Source organism: Myotis nattereri, assembly GCF_964212035.1.
Source record: "Myotis nattereri genome assembly, chromosome: 9".
NCBI classification, from domain to species: Eukaryota; Metazoa; Chordata; class Mammalia; order Chiroptera; family Vespertilionidae; genus Myotis; species Myotis nattereri.
This window is the reverse complement of record NC_138084.1, coordinates 51,470,323-51,486,594: the sequence shown is the minus strand read 5'-3', so window position 1 is coordinate 51,486,594 and position 16,272 is coordinate 51,470,323. Positions and strand designations below refer to the sequence as shown.

Sequence of the window (16,272 nt, the reverse complement as noted above, 5' to 3'; positions counted from 1 at the left end):
TCACTTAGCATACTTTCCAGGTCCCTTCATGCTGTCTCAAAGGATAACAGATCCTTCTTTTTTACAGCTGCAAAGTATTCCATGGTATAAATGTACCACATCTTTTTTTATCCTCTCATCTACTGATGGGCACTTGGGCTGTTTCCAAATCTTAGCTATAGTAAATAGCACTGCTATGAACATATTTTTTTAAAAATATTTTTTATTGATTTTTTACAGAGAGGAAGGGAGAGGGATAGAGAGTTAGAAACATCGATGAGAGAGAAGCATCGATCAGCTGCCTCCTGCACACTCCCTACTGGAGATGTGCCCGCAACCAAGGTACATGCCTTTGACCGGAATCGAACCTGGGACCTTTCAGTCCGCAGGCCAATGCTCTTTCCACTGAGCCAAACTGGTCAGGGCGCTATGAACATATTGTTGCATATATTCTTTTAGATTGGTGTTTCGGGATTCTTAGGATATATTGATGGGCAACGTTTTATTTACAGGAAATATTGGGGGAAAGAGAGACAGGGTATGTATACTAAAATTAGGCAAATACATAAATCTAAAATGTAGGACATTCTACAAAACAATGGTCTAATTTTCTCATAAAGTTAATGTAATAGAGAATAAGAGTTCTAGAAAAAGACAGGAGACATAACCATATATCATGGACAAACTTTATAATAAAATCCTCGTTAAATAATATCAACTACAATTATAAGACAATTTAGGGACAAGTAGAAAAATTTGAATATGAGCTGAATATTAGATCCTGGAGAACTATTGCTATTTTTCTTTGGTGTGATAATTATATTGTAGTTATGTAGTTAGTCTTTTTTAAGGAAATTTGTTGACGTACTTAGGGATGAAATGTCCTATCCACAGCTTAAATTCAAATGGCTCAGCAAAAACTATATAGATCTATACAGATATATTGAAAGCAAATCCACATACATGCAAAAGGCAAAACATTAAACAAAACTGGTTATAAGTGGTATGTATAGATGCTGTATCATTGTACTGTTCTATTCTTTCAACTCCTACGTGTTTGTAAATTTTCAAAGTGAAAAGTTAGGGAGAGGAAGAGAAACAAGACAGCGAGAAGGTAAAGATGGGTATACTGGTAATTGATTAACAGCCAAACACGAGAAAGATCAGCACTAAATAGAAGGTGTGCATCATTTTCTGAGATTAGAGGGAAGAAGCTGTGATGAGTACAGATATAGATGAGTAGGTATGGGCGCGGAAAGTGGGGGAAACAACAGGTGATCTCAAGCTTCTCCATGAAGGAGGAAGCAAGAAGAGGAGCAGTAGGTTGGTGGCGTGAAGAGAATGAAGATTTGGAATAGATGCTGTGGGGAATGGCACAGGGAGCTGAACAGAGTACAGGTTTCACAGCTAAAGGTTTGGCTGAGGGGCTGCTGGGGACTTGAGTGTCTACAAACTTCTCCTGATTTTTGCTCTTATTAGCACTATAAGCTTATCTCCAATCACAGAACTATCAGATGCTGTTTGTTTACTAACCCATGAGTTTCTTGAGGGAAAGAGCTTGGCTTTCACTTTTGTGTTCCCAGTACCTGGAATGAAGCAAGCATATAATGAATATTTATTAAATAAAATAGTCACAGGTTCACATTTAACTCTAACTACTCAGTTTTTATTGACCTTTTTTCTTACCCCCAGCCCAGATTCTGCTGGGTTAACTGCTTCTCTATCAGGATCCCATAGCAACATGAATGTTTGTAATAGCCATTAAAAACCTCTTTCATTGCATCTGCTGCATTATAGTGAAACTGTAATATGTCTGTTACCTAGTGGAACAAAATCTTTTGAGATAAGTGATCTTGTAGGCTTGGTATCACAAACTTGACAGAGTGGTTGGCCTAATACACAACAGGCATTTTCCTGAGCTGAGCTGACCAATTAATGAGGATTTTAAGTTTTGCTTTGTAAAGGCTTTATTTCTGAATGTACATGTGAGTTTAACAAATAATTTTAACAGGCAAAACCAACAATATTACTAACATACAATCAAAAATATAAAGTGCCAAGTTATCCAGATCAGAATATTCTGGATAAAACACAGAAAAACAATTGCTCTATAAACATTTTTAAAAGACAGCACCTCTTTTCTATTTGTGTCTCTTCAAGTGTTCAAAATGGGAAGAATGCTTCCCATGCCAGTGGAGGCAAATGTTCCAAACAAACCTTTAAAGGTTCAGCCACTGGGTTGAGGTGACTTTCTGTGAAAACAATTCAGGAGACCAAGCATTTTTAGTTTCAGGCACTGAAGGTGGCCAATTTTCTGAAAACGAAAGGCAACATCTGACTTCTGAACCATAACCAAGTCCCAACACTGACTCTTTGGAAATCCAGCCTGAGTGTGTACTGCTGTAGTTAGGAGTTTTCTGGTTTGCAACTACTGCTGTAAGCGTGTTCTTTAAATTTAACTCTTTCTTAATGAAACGTTTATTGGTTCTTTGTTTGATACACTTCAGTTTCTTTCTCGGTAATGTGTTCTGATCAGGAGAATTACAAGCAGCAAGGCATTTTCTTAGACCCACGGCTTGGAATCCAAGCATATCGGGAAGAAATGCTTTTTTTGTGGTAGGAGGGACCCATTCATCAATGTCAGATTCAAAGCACTCAGCAATAGAACAGTTGTTGACAACCTCTGGTTGTGTAACACCAGGTATAACAGGGCTTTTGGATTTCTGGCTGGGTGTTTTTATAATTTTTTGAGACCTGGGAGTGGCTTGCTGTGCCTCATTTTCAGAGGAAATCCTTGTTTCTTTATAGTTAGTATCAAGATCCACATAAAAGGAAGGTAGTTTCTTGAAAGCTCCTTTCACCCCATGAATTCTTGTTTGGTGGAATCCTGCAACAGGAGTTGACTGTGAACATGGAACAAAGTCCTGACTATCTTCAACATCACTTTCTGAATCTGATGGAAAATGTGGTGAAGAGCATGTTTTTGGATTCATTGGGGCAGGCATGTTTGGCAAGGATAATTTTTGTGAAGATTGGCTGAAGTTTTCAGACAGTGACCTCAGTGAAAAATCAGATTCTATATGCTGACTTTCTGCCGAAGACTTTCCCCATCGTAACAAAACATCCTGTGACTCTTTGGTGGTTTCTGTTGCCATGTCCATTTCTTTAGCACTATCATCAAAGAGATCAGCAGAAGCATTGTAGCTGCTTTCATGACCAGGAACATAGGTCTGTGTTAAGTTATTTCTGATATGTCCATAAGGCATTTCTTTCAATGCATCTGTACTTCTACTTGGACCGCTGCAAAGAGCTTCTAAGGAATATGTAAGTTTCCTGCAAATTGTAAGACTGTCACCTTGGTTCTTTGGCCATCTCCTACATTGTTTATTGTCTAAGCTGCAAAGGTCAGAAACATCATTATACCTCCTGGAACACAACGTCATCCACTTCTCACTCATTTCCAAAGGTGATTTTTCTCCACATCCATTAAAATACTTGCTATTGAGACAAGAATGGTCACTCTCTGAAGTACTGTGTGTATGTGAAATCGTAGCACTACGTGGTGGAATTCTGGTAGACTTCCTAAGAGTAGATGTTGTTCCTAAACCTTTTGAAGCTGGAAACAGAGCTGACAGAGAAGCATTTGCTGGAAAACATTCAGAAATATCTCTTCCATTTCTACCTACAGAGACAGCCTCTGCTGTGTTATCTGGTTGTGACTCCTGAAAACTAGCAGCTGGATTTGCTTCACAGTTGGAAAGGAAGTTACCTTTGCCAGAGTTTGCTCTGACTGTTGCTTGTGATACTCTTAACGCTATAGGTGGTGTAAGCAAGGCTCCAGCAGTTCCCTGGGGAGTCACAGATAAACTGCTGAGGTCTGCATGTAATTCATCGATGCCATTATCTAGATGAGGCTTCCTACTGCTGGCATCCACCGGAGTTACAGCAATCTCACTTTCGATGACTGCCAGAAATTTGTTTAAGCTTTCAGAGAGTGGCAGATCATCCCAAATCTTGGGGTCATAATCCTGGGAACCACTAGCTATTTCTTCAAGTCTGAGTGATATAGGTGGACAACACACAGATCTTTCCTGAAGGCTGAAGGGAGTACTGATATCATGACCTGTTAGCTCATGCTGGGAATTTCTCTTTTTAATTTCTACTGCACTGTGGAAGGATTTTGTATTACTTGGCTCATGGGACTCTTGCATTTTCAAGAATAAATTAGAACCAGTAACTCCAATTTCATGATGACTGCTGTGTACTGCACTTGGCTGATTAGCTTGTAAGCCAAGTTCATCACCTAACTTTTGTGCTGTGCTCTTTTTATCCATATATGAAACAAGGCTCCATGAACACTGAATGGCATCATGGCAACCACCTGAACCAGTGGCCTCTGCCAAGGAAATGCACTTTCTGTTCTGGTGAAGAGTATCAAAGGCCTTGCTTTGTTCTGAAGCTGAAAAATTATCCTCATCTGTTAGCTGTGAAACAATGGAAGTGAGTTCAAGTGATGACTGCCAGGACATTAAAAAGTTATCTCTGCCATGGGATTCCACAAAATCAGAGCTGCTGTCAAGGCTACACATGCTGCTGAGATCACTACTTGAGTGTTCTAAAGCAAGCAGGTGGCTCGTAGGTGCCTGGAAGCCACCATGGAGTTTCCTGAAATTGGAAAGCTGCACAAGCTGCCGGAAATAGTCAATGACAGTGAAGCCTGCGACACTCGGGTCTGGTAGGACAATCTGGCAAGCTAGTAGCTCTTTAATTTCTCTCCTACGGCCAAGGCACTGTTCTAAGAAGGTACTGGAATCTGAACCTTGCCCATGTTGTTTTTCAAAATTCTGCAAAAGAAGTTAATACATTTAAATGAGAATAAATTTTTCTTCCTTTGACTAGAATGTGAAACAGATTTAAAATAATTTCAATCACCTAGTGTTATAGACACAGTAGTATAAGTAAGAGAAGCAAACTCTGGAGTAAAGAGACTTGTATTCAAATCCCAGTTCTAACATTTACTAGTGTTGTGACTTTGGACAACTTATTTAACCTTTTTGAGCCTTAGTTTTCTCATTTATAAGCTAGAGATTTAAAAAAATGCAAGTTTATTGTATTTGTAATAACATGGAAAACTGCACTGCTTAGGAAATAGTAGTTGCTCAATAAATGATAGCTATTATATTTGTCATTAACTTCCATAAACTTTGAGTGCTTAAGGGAATGTTCTAACCTATTAAAAAAAAAAAGATAAAGAACTGTCTAAGGTTTAACAAAGAAAAGCTCTGTAACTCCTGGCTTCACCTTCCCTTTGGTCTTTCTCACTGTGCTGTTAGGGAGTGCTTTGTTCTTATTTTTAAACCCTAATTCCAATGTGGATAAAATTTATATTTGTTCCCTTTAGCATAGATGAAACAGGAAAGGATTACTCCTTCAGAATTAGTACATTATTTTCAACTTATATTGTCACTTTTATAATTATTTAAAACCATCCTTTCTAACCTATTATTAGTTATGAATATGCAGATAAACAAATATCTAACACTTCTGAATTTACATAAAGTTAGATTTTTAAAGCTCTGAAAACATTTAAACTAGACTCTTCTGACTTTTGAAAGAGGAAGTTGTCGCACATGGTGTTTAACCTATAGCCTATTTTTACACAGTCTAAAGTGCTTCTACAGGATCTCACATTTATGACTCCTAGAAACTGTTTAGAGAATTAAAATCATTTCATTACAGTGGAAATGTTAACAGAACAGAAGAAAGCTAGAAGAAATTACCGTCACTCCAAAAATAAAACTCTGTCCAACAAAGCAAGTTTCCACTGCTTTAGTTAATAGGTTCTGAGTTGCATCCCTATCCAGTGCTCCTGGAATTTCACTGGAATCCTGAATGTATCTTGATTGGAAAAAAAGAAAAAGTGTGAAGAGATAAACTTTGAAATTTTAACTTGCCATAAAGTTAGAATATATGAACAATTAGTTTGAAAATGCAACATGAACCTTTTGAGTTACATATTTAAAAAAGTGACTTTAGCCCTGGCTGGTTTGGCTCGGTGGATAGAGCATAGGCCTGTGGACTGGAGTCCCAGGTTTGATTCCGGTCAAGGGCACATGCCCGGGGTTGTGGGCTTGATCCCCAGTAGGGGGGGAGGGGTGTAGGAGGCAGCCGATCAATGATTCTCTCTCATCATTGATGTTTCCCTCTCTCTCCCTTCTTTTCTGAAAAAAAATTTTTTTTTAAAGTGACTTTAAAAGCTAGGCATTTTGTTCCCTCTAGTTTCCCATAGCTAGGAAGACAAAAACAATTGATCAAATGTGAATAAAACAGATGCCTGCCTAGGAATCAGGCCCAGCAATTATTCTAGAAGCAGCAGTGGAAGTAGTAGTGGGATCTCTAGTCCTCATCAAAGCAGAGGGGAGTCCTTCATCTTCCCTGGCGATCCTATGGTCCCTCTGCTGTCCCTTTCTTCAAATGAGTCAGTTCTCAACAATAAGGAGACAGACAGACATTTCTTCTGTTAGGGATTAGGGGATGAGGGTAGAAGACTACTTAAATATATCCTTGCATTTCAGGACAACATCATAAAATGTCAAACTATGCAGGTGAAGTTATAATGAGAGAAATAACAAAATTTCAACTTCTGGAATGCAAATATTCCCACAAATGGCTTCTTCTGCCTCAAGGGATGTTGGCCACTTGAATGTAAATATCAACCTGGATAACCCCTCAGTTTGAAACAATTTTACTGCCCTAACCGGTCTGGCTCAGTGGATAGAGCATCAGCCTGCAGACTGAAGGGTCCCAGGTTTGATTCTGGTCAAGGGCATGTACTTTGGTTTTGGCCACATCCCCAGTGGGGGTTGTGCAGGGAGGCAGTTGATTGATGTTTCTCTCTCATCGATGTTTCTAACTCTCTATCCCTCTCCCTTCCTCTCTGTAAAAAATCAATAAAATATATTAAAAAAAAAAAGAAACAATTTTACTTTCTTATTCTATGTCCTCTAACTTGGATTAGAGTTTTGTAATTTAGTATTCTAATCACAGCTTAGTTGGCCTGGATAAAAGGAGCTTGGTTTAACATTATCACTATACTAGAGGCCCAGTGCACAAAAATTTGTGCACTCGGGGGGAGGGGGTCCCTCAGCCCGGCCTGTGCCCTCTCGGCGTCTGGGACCCCTCAGGGGTGACCACTTGCTGGCTTAGACCTGCTCCCTGGGGGATTGGGCCTAAGATGGCAATCAGATATCCCTCTGGCAGCCCGGGAGCCCTCGGGGGATGTCCATTTGCCAGCGGGGAGCAGACCTAAGCTGCAATCAGACATCCTTAGCGCTGCTGAGGAGGCAGGAGAGGTTCCCACCACCACCGCTGTACTGGCAGCCATCAGCCTGGCTTGTGGCTGAGCAGAGCACCCCCCTGTGAGAGCGCACTGACCACCAGAGGGCACCTCCTGCATTGAGCGTCTGCCCCCTGGTGGTCAGTGTGTGTCATAGTGACCAGTCATTCCCAGTCTTTCTGCTGTTAGGGTCAGTTTGCATATTACCCTTTTACTATATAGGACAGAGGCCTGGTGCACGGGTGGGGGCCGGCTGGTTTGCCCTGAAGGGTGATCCGGATCAGGGTGGGGGTCCCACTGGGGTGCCTGACCAGCCTGGATGATGGGCTGATGGCTGTTTGCAGCTGGTCACACCCCCTTCAGGGTGGAAGATCCCACTGGGGTGCCTGGCCAGCCTGGGTGATGGGCTGAGGGCCGTTTTCAGGCTGGCGGGTGACTGAAGCTCCAGCCTCTTTTTTCTTTCTTTTTTTTTTTTTATTCTGGGTTTTATTTACCTTCTATAGCTGTCACTGGAGCTGAGAGCCGGCTCCAGCTCTGAGGCCCAGCTCCAGCTCTGAGGCTGCGGCTGGCTGAAAGCAGGTATCTGGGTTTGTTTAGCTTTTATAAATGAAACTCTGTTGCCATCACTGGCGTTCTAAGCTCTGACCGGCTGAAAGCAGGTATCTGGGGTTTGTTTAGCTTCTATAATTGAAACATTGTTGCTTCTAGAGCTCAGAGCTGGGCCGCGGCAGGCGGGGAACCTTGGCTTCCTCCATCACTGGAGCAAGCAAGCTTCATGTTCGCTTCAGCTGCGTGGCTGCCGGCCGCCATCTTTGTTGGCAGTTAATTTGCATATCCTGCTGATTAGCCAATGGGAAGCATAGTGGAGGTATGGTCAATTACCATGTTTGTCTATTATTAGATAGAATATTCAGGAAATAAACATCTATTTCTCGATGATCATTTAAAGAAACTGATGATCTGCAGTTGAGTAGTCAATGAGGTCATCTTTTTTACTAAATGTTTATTACCTTAAAAACACATTATTTTAAAATTGTATTAATATACTAATAGGAAAAGGTATGATTTAAATAATCTTACCTATGCAAATCAGTGGCTGTAAGACCAAAAAATGCGTCTAAGCAGCTTCCAAAAACAGTAATGCCAAATAATTTATTTGATTCTGCAACTTTTATGGAAAGTCTGTATCTGTAACTGGCATTTTCAGCTTCACCAGTAGAACCACATTTTGGACAATTAGACCTGGAAAAGTGGAAGAAAAAAGTATAGAAATGTTCACTAATTTTTTTTTTCATATGATGAAAAAAAATCTGGAAAAGTAAAAATTAATAAAATAACGTTTTGTATACAAATGTTTCTATACAACTTACATTCATCTTAAACTATTTCAGATTAATCTCTTTTAAATTTCTTTACTCATAACAGCTGCTTTCACTGATTTAAATTAAGTAGCACCAAAATGACAGAAAAGTGAAGGGAATGTGTGTGTGTGTTTGGAGGGTTTAGGGGGGCGGTGAGAGAGATGTTCTTATTGGGTAGCTAAATCATCATGAACAAAGTGCGGCACATTATAGTCTGGAGTTGCGGGTATGTGCAAACTAAATAATGAAGTAAACACCACACCAACAGAAGACCTGAAAATTAATGTCTATCTTCTATTGAAAAATAATTAATCATCTTGAAACAATTAATAAAAATGTATATATAGAGAACCCAGTTACATTTTTCTCACCATTTTAAAAATAACTTACTTTTTTAAATTCTCTGTGATATCCTAAGAATTTATCAGATTACAAAGAGGTACAAAACATCTTGATTAACCTGTTTCTAAGGCAATGTGTAATTATGGCCAATGTCTTCCTGGTGAAAAAAAAAACTGTATTAAGTGTAACTTTACTGTCATGTACTAAATGTCTGGTCTTGGAATATTTTACTAAATCCCTTAAACTGTGATTTCCTCATCAGTAAAATTCAGGGTTGAAGAAGGATAAGAGGAGATAAAACAAAAGAAAGTAAAGAAAACATCTATTGCCAATTAATAAGTTAGTCTGCTTCTTTCTAATAATTACATTCAATATTGTAATGATATTGTCACTTCTATGAAATGTTTCCCTCCTTTTTAATTGTTTGCAATAATGTCTTAGAACTTACATTCTTAATTTAGCAAACTGACCAATGAAAATATCTTTTGGTAATGGATAACTGTTGTTTTTGTTCTTTTGTTGCTTAGCGATTATCAACCTTTTTTATTTCATGGCACACATAAAATAATTACTAAAATTCTGCAGCACATCAAAAAATACATACTTTGCCAATCTGACAAAAAAATAGGTATAATTTTGATTCATCCACACAAGATGGCTATTGTTGTATTGGCTGTTGCCATTTTTTATTTGACAATCTAAGGAAAAAGAGGCGAGTGCCCCTGACTAAATAGTTAGGCATTACATGTTTTAAAAATTCTTGTGGCACACCAGTTGAAAATCACTGATCTAGCTTAAAAAAGCAAATAGAAAATGCAAATAGAAAATAAAGATAAAGTGTAAATATTTGATTGCTGCCATATAGCCACCAGGGAAGCCTAAACTCCACAGGACCAAGGTGACTATTTTGAACAAAGGTTAATCCTTTATATAAGAAGTTACTGATTCATTATTAGATTTGTGATAATTATTTTTTTGCTACACTGAGGATGGATCTGTGCCATTCCATTCATGTAATCTTACCCAAATCTGCTGGAGTTGTGTTGTAATTTGGCTATAAATATACCTTCTTTAAAAATTATATATTAATAATGCATTCAAGTCTAATGTAATATTCTATTTTTTAAAAATATATTTTATTGATTTTTTTACAGAGAGAAAGGGCGAGGGATAGAGAGTTAGAAACATCGATGAGAGAAACATCGATCAGCTGCCTCCTGCACACTCCCTACTGGGGATGTGTCCGCAACCAAGGTACATGCCCTTGACCGGAATCAAACCTGGGACCCTTGAGTCTGCAGGCCAACGCTCTATCCACTGAGCCAAACCGATTAGGGCAAATATAATATTCTTAGCAAATCTTAATAGGCATCAGCATTTTGCAGTTCATAAATGTTTGTAACATACATTCTTTCATTCTGATATGTAAACAAGGCCATTTATTCCCATTTATGTAAGGAATAACTGGGGTGAATTTTTGCCCAAGGTGACAAAGTTAGTGAATTTTATGACCCAGATCCAAGGCTTTGGATGTCTACCCTGGAGATTTTTCTTGCATGATGCCTTATGATAACTATAAGAACAATATGGTTAGTAATGAACTATCTTTCAAATAGAGTATCAATGATAGCCTAACAAAAACTAGGTTTACTCATATTTGGCAATGACACATTTGATAAAGGGTTAATATCCAAAATATATAAGGAACTCATACAGCTTAACAAAAGAAAGACAAACAATCCAATGAAAAAAATGGGCAAAGGACCTAAATAGACACTTCTCCAAAGAGAACATACAGATGGCCAAGAGACATAAGAAAAATGCTCAAAGTCACTGATCATCCAAGAGATGCAAATCAAAACCACAATGAGGTACCATCTCACACCTATCAGAATGACTACTATCAACAAACGACAAGTGCGGGCGAGGATGTGGAGAAAAGGGAACCCTAGTACATTGCTGGTGGGAATGTAGACTGGTGCAACCATTATGGAAAACGGTAGGGAGTTTCCTCAAAAAATTAAATATGGAACTGCCATTTGACCCAGTGATCCCACTTCTAGTAATATATCCTAAGAAACCCAAAGCACCAATCAGAAAGAATGTATGCACTCCTATGTTCATAGCAGCATAATTTACAATAGCTAAGATCTGGAAACAGCCCAAGTGCCCATCCGTAGATGAGTGGATAAAAAAGCTGTAGTACATTTATACCATGGAATACTATGCAGCAGCAAAAAAGAAGAATCTCTTACCCTTTGAGACAGCATGGGGGGACCTGGAGAGTATCATGCTAAGTGAAATAAGTCAATCATAGAAAGACAAGTATCACATGACCGCACTTATATGTGGAATGTAAGTAACAAAATAAAGTGATGAACAGTGTGGATCCAGAGCATGGAACAGAGTGTGGAATCTCAGAAGGAAGGCGGGGGAGGGTGAGTGGGTGGGAGGGAGGTAATCAACCAAAGATCTTGAGTGCATATATATAACCCATGGACAGAGACAATAGGGTGCTAAAGGCCTGTGGTGGTGGGGGGTGGGGGTGTCCTGGAGGGAGTCAGTGGGGGAAGAAGGGGGACATGTAATACTTTCAACAATAAAGAATTATTTAAAACAAAACAAAAAAATAAGTTTACTAATATGAATGCATATAAACACTAAATTATATATAGCTTTATACAGGGTGCCCCCAAAATATGTATACACAAAAAAATATAATTATAAAGCCAGTGTTAACATTTCATTTCATTTTCAAAATGTAATAGAATCTACAGACACCCTGTATACATTTTTTTGGGATGCCCTGTATATGTAGATATTTATGTATATGATTTCCTTTAATCCTTTGGGAATAAGGCTGATTGAAACAAATAAATGTTAGTGTGGAGTAATACACATCAGAGCTTGAACTTTAATATGTATACAAATCACTTGGAATCTAAGTCTGGGTCAAGGCCCCAAATCCTGCATTTTTAACAAGCTGCCCTGGCTTCTGGCTGAGCGGCACTCCCCCTGTGGGAGCGCACTGACCACCAGGGGGCAGCTCCTGCATTGAGCATCTGCTCCATGGTCAGCGCATGTCATAGTGACCAGTAGTTCACCGTGGGGCTGAAACCAGCTCTCCAACATTCCCAGAGGGGTCCCAGATTGCGAGAGGGCACAGGCCAGGCTGAGGGACCCCCAAGGGTGCACGATCCGGAGCAGAGAGGAATGTGGGAGGTTGGCCAGCTGGGGAGGGACCATAGGAAGGCTGCAGGGCATGTCTGGCCCATCTCACTCAGTCCTGATTGGCCAGACCCCAGCAGCAAGCTAACCTGCTGGTTAGAGCATCTGCCCCCTTGTGGTCAGTGCATGTCATAGTGAGCAGTTGAGCAGCCTTAGCATATCATTAGCATATTATGCTTTGATTGGTTGCATGGCCAACTGGATGACTGGACACTTAGCATATTAGGCTTTTATTGTATAGGATACTACTCAGCCATAAAAAAGAACGAAACCTTACCATTTGTGACAGCATGGATGGACCTAGAGGCTATTATGCTAAGTGAAATAAGTCAGTCAGAGAAAGACAAATTCCATAGGATTTCACTTACATGTGGAACCTTAAGAACAATATAAATGAGCAAAGAAAACAGAAACAGGCTTATAGATACAAAAAACAGACTGATGGTAGCCAGAGGGAAATGGGGTTGGGGTAAAAAAGATGAAAAGATTAAGTAGTACAAATTGGCAGTTACAAAATAGTCACAGGGATGTAAAGTACAGCAAATAGTCAATAATATTGTAATAATTCAGTATGGTGTCAGATGGGTACTAGAAATATAAGGAGGAACACTTTGTAAGGTATATGATTATCTAATTACTATGCTGTACACCTGAAACGCTAAAACTAATACAAAATAATACTGAATGTGAACTGTAATTGAAAAGTACTTTAAGGCTTTACATACCACTTCCCCCCAATAGGAGAAAACTATGATCAATATGTGTGAAATTCAATTCGACTTGTTTAAATAAATGATAAAAACTTTTTGGGTGGCTGAACAGTGGGGTGGGAAGGGATAGGAGAGAGGATAGATAAGCGTCTGAGCTACAATTCACATTTTAAGACAGGAAAAGAAAGTTCTTAGTATCAGAGAAAGATTTCTAGACTAAAGAAACTATGGGTCCCATTAAGTAACTTAGAAGGGCAATTCACATCTGTTTGGGTTAGGTGAATAGCTTATATGGATAACTAAGTACCACCCCTTACTCATTATTTTTGGAAGAGCGCACACACACATATACACAGTTAATGTGGTCCTTCATATGAAAAGAGTATCATATTCACATACGTGTGTGTGTGTGTGTGTGTATGATTTTATATGAATGATCAAAAACTTCCCATACATATATTTTTTATATCTGTACATCTATGTGTCTGCATCTTTATATACATCATGGAACCTTTTCAAATGAAATCTTGGAACCCTAACAGAAGGATGAGAATGGAAGTCTTGCTGAAATGAAAGTGGGGGTCAGAGCCCATCCTACTTGTTAGCACTATCTATTATTCCTTCTCTAGTTCCCATCTCCCAGTCTAGAAGCACGAACCTTTAAGGCTCTACAGAATGTAATTTGAAAACCACCACTGCTCTAAATCTTGGAGGTTAAAACAAAGAAGAAAGCTAACCTTATTAAATACAAAGTACCTACTATAGTTTTTATCACTAAGCATTTGGAATTAAAAAAAATCTTTAGGTGGAAATGAAATCTTCAGTGGAGAAATGAAAGTGGGGAATTTCTGTTTCCTGCAGCAGCTTGCAACTGACTTGTATTTCCTCTCTTGTGTTTACAGACTTTACTTTTACCTTTTGGACACTAAGATTATCCGAGAGAAGCACTTTTGACATGAAGGATATATAAAACTTGAATTTTGGAGAGCAAGAACTGAGGCAAGAAGAAATTTTCTTCTTCTATTCATGTATTCACGTTGTGGCCTGAAAAACAAAATAGTCACTGGGGTGAGTGGCAAATCTTTAATTGTAGGTGCATAATTCATTTCTGAAGAAAACCTCTTAACCTCCACGGCAAAGCCAAGAGATGTCTTTTCTAGTAAATGTCAATGTACTGAAAAACTAATTTTCTTTTCATGCTTATTTAAAAGTATTAATAGAAAGAAAATAAAATTTAAAACAGAATAGTTCAAACAAACATTCTGTTTCTGAATAAATATTTCATTCTCAATAATTCAGGAAAAGTCATTTAGCTTTTTTCACATCTTTATAAGAAAAGCTATATAGAACTTTATTGGATCTCAGTGTGTACATTTTTACACAGCTTAAAGAGAAAGAAAATTCATATTTTGCAAGCAGAAAAAGCAAAATGTTATATGGTGAAATGAGAGTTCAAAGTGCTTTAAGATGCTTGTATAAAACATATTTGAGAAATCCTATATCATAAAAGCCTAATATGCTAAGTCTGATCATTCGTTTGACCATTCGAACAGTCATTATGATGCACACTAACCACTAGGGGGCAGACACTCCAACCAGTAGGTTAGCTTGCTGCTGGGGTCAGGCCAATCTGGACTGGGCGAGATGGGCCGGACATGCCCTGGAGCCCTCCCACAGTCCCTCCCCGGCCCCGATTGTGCATCGGTGGGGTCCCTCGGCCTGGCCTGCACCCTCTGGCAATCTGGGACCCCTTGGGAGATGTCGGAGAGCTGGTTTTGGCCCAATCCCCGCAGGCGAGGCTGAGAGATGCCACTGGTGCATGAATCTATGCACTAAGCCTCTAGTAAAAAAATAAAATAACAACATTCTACTCTTTTATACTCTTAAAAATTTCAAATGTTGGTTTGTTTACCAACATTTAAAACTGATTAGCTTAATTATAGTATAAAATAAATGTCTCTGCACATGTTCAAAATAAAGTTGTATCAATAAATTTTCATTTATAAACAAATGGCAAAAGCTTTCAATTTCTGAGTAGGGGTGGAACTGTTTCTGAGACTGGCATCCACAAACTTTGACAAAAGTCACAGTTAAAAATCATAATAGAAACTTTTAGGCATAACTCTTCAAGGGATAATCAGAAATTTAGAAATGTGGTGATGATAAAGGGAGATCTTAAAGTGATACTAATCTTGCCCATAATCAAAATGACATTTCTATGAAAATAAAATCTTGCCACCTAAGGCAGTAAGACACTTGAAATGAAAGATAAATCTATAATAATAAAAGTGTAATATGCTAATTAGACTGGACGTCCTCCAGGATGTCCTTCTGAACAAAGCTGGGGCTGCGAAGGAAGCCTGTGCCAGCAGCCAGGGGAAGGAAGGCCTACTCTTGCACGAATTTTGTGCATCGGGCCTCTAGTAGATTTATATAACTCACTGAGCTGCCTTATTAAAGGGAGCAGAAAAAAAGGCTGATATTGCCTAATTCTTTGTTGTTATCCTTACTTTGGGGTCCTTAAATATAAGACTAGTAAGGTCCTACCAAAAGCACATTTGCATTCCTAGATTTGGTTTTCATTTTAGGCCACATGGCAATCTCTAAGGACAAGGTAGAGAAGGTGATATTGGATCAAGGGGAAGGCAAAAAGAAGGGTCAGAAAAAAAGCATCTGCCTTCTACCTCTCCTCTAAAATCCAGTTTAGGGTATAGGGTGTAACACAATGGCACACCTACCTGTAAGCTATGAGATATAACATAGAGCAAAGCTCCCTCCTAAAAATGTCATCTCTTACCTGTTTAAAATCCTGCTATTTAGAATGAAGCCTCAATTCCTTACAATGCCCTATGAGGCCCTAGGTCACTTAGCTCCACCTCCTTGACTTCACCTTGATCACTGCACTTCAAGCCACACTAGCCTTCTTTCTGCTCAAGTACACCAAATGGTTTCTCTTCTCAGGCTTCTTACATTTCTCTGTGCCTAAAATTTTCTTCCCTTAGTTCTTCAAATAGCTGGTTCATCCTCATCCTTCAATCTTTAACTCTAATGTTAACCCCTTTAGAGAGCCCCACTTTATCTCAAGTACACCTCTTAGTTTCTGTGACATGTATCACCTATCTTATTTCTTCATGGTGCTAATCATGCTCGTGACATAAGCAACCATGAGAATGCATCTATTCTACATATGCATTGCTTACTCATTTTGGTTTGTTCTTCCCCTGCTAGTCTGAAAGCTTCATAAAGACAGGGACCTGGTCTATCCTGTGCTCTACTGTATCCCCAGTGCTTAGCACACAGTGAATTCACTATAAGT

At 39.0% G+C, this 16,272-nt stretch overlaps 1 protein-coding gene across 1 annotated transcript; it reads right to left on the bottom strand.

Annotated features, from left to right (window-relative positions):
- Positions 1-2,090: 2,090 nt before the first annotated feature.
- DDIAS (DNA damage induced apoptosis suppressor) lies at positions 2,091-13,996 on the bottom strand. Its single transcript, XM_081099486.1, has 4 exons — positions 13,872-13,996; positions 8,396-8,557; positions 5,760-5,877; positions 2,091-4,823 (listed from the first exon to the last, which is right to left on the bottom strand). Exons 1-4 carry the CDS (start codon positions 13,982-13,984, stop codon positions 2,199-2,201), a joined length of 3,018 nt encoding a protein of 1,005 aa, XP_080955612.1. The 5' UTR covers positions 13,985-13,996; the 3' UTR covers positions 2,091-2,198.
- Between the last annotated feature and the right edge of the window lie 2,276 nt (positions 13,997-16,272).

What these genes read in the sequence shown, in the direction of transcription:
- DDIAS (XM_081099486.1), bottom strand. Translation starts at nt 13,984, where the DNA reads ATGAATAGAAGAAGAAAATTTCTTCTTGCCTCAGTTCTTGCTCTCCAA. An exon ending in ATAATCTTAGTGTCCAAAAG is followed by an intron (nt 8,558 to 13,871) that starts GTAAAAGTAAAG and finishes CCACTTTTCCAG; the next exon opens with GTCTAATTGTCCAAAATGTG. An exon ending in ACAGCCACTGATTTGCATAG is followed by an intron (nt 5,878 to 8,395) that starts GTAAGATTATTT and finishes TTTCCAATCAAG; the next exon opens with ATACATTCAGGATTCCAGTG.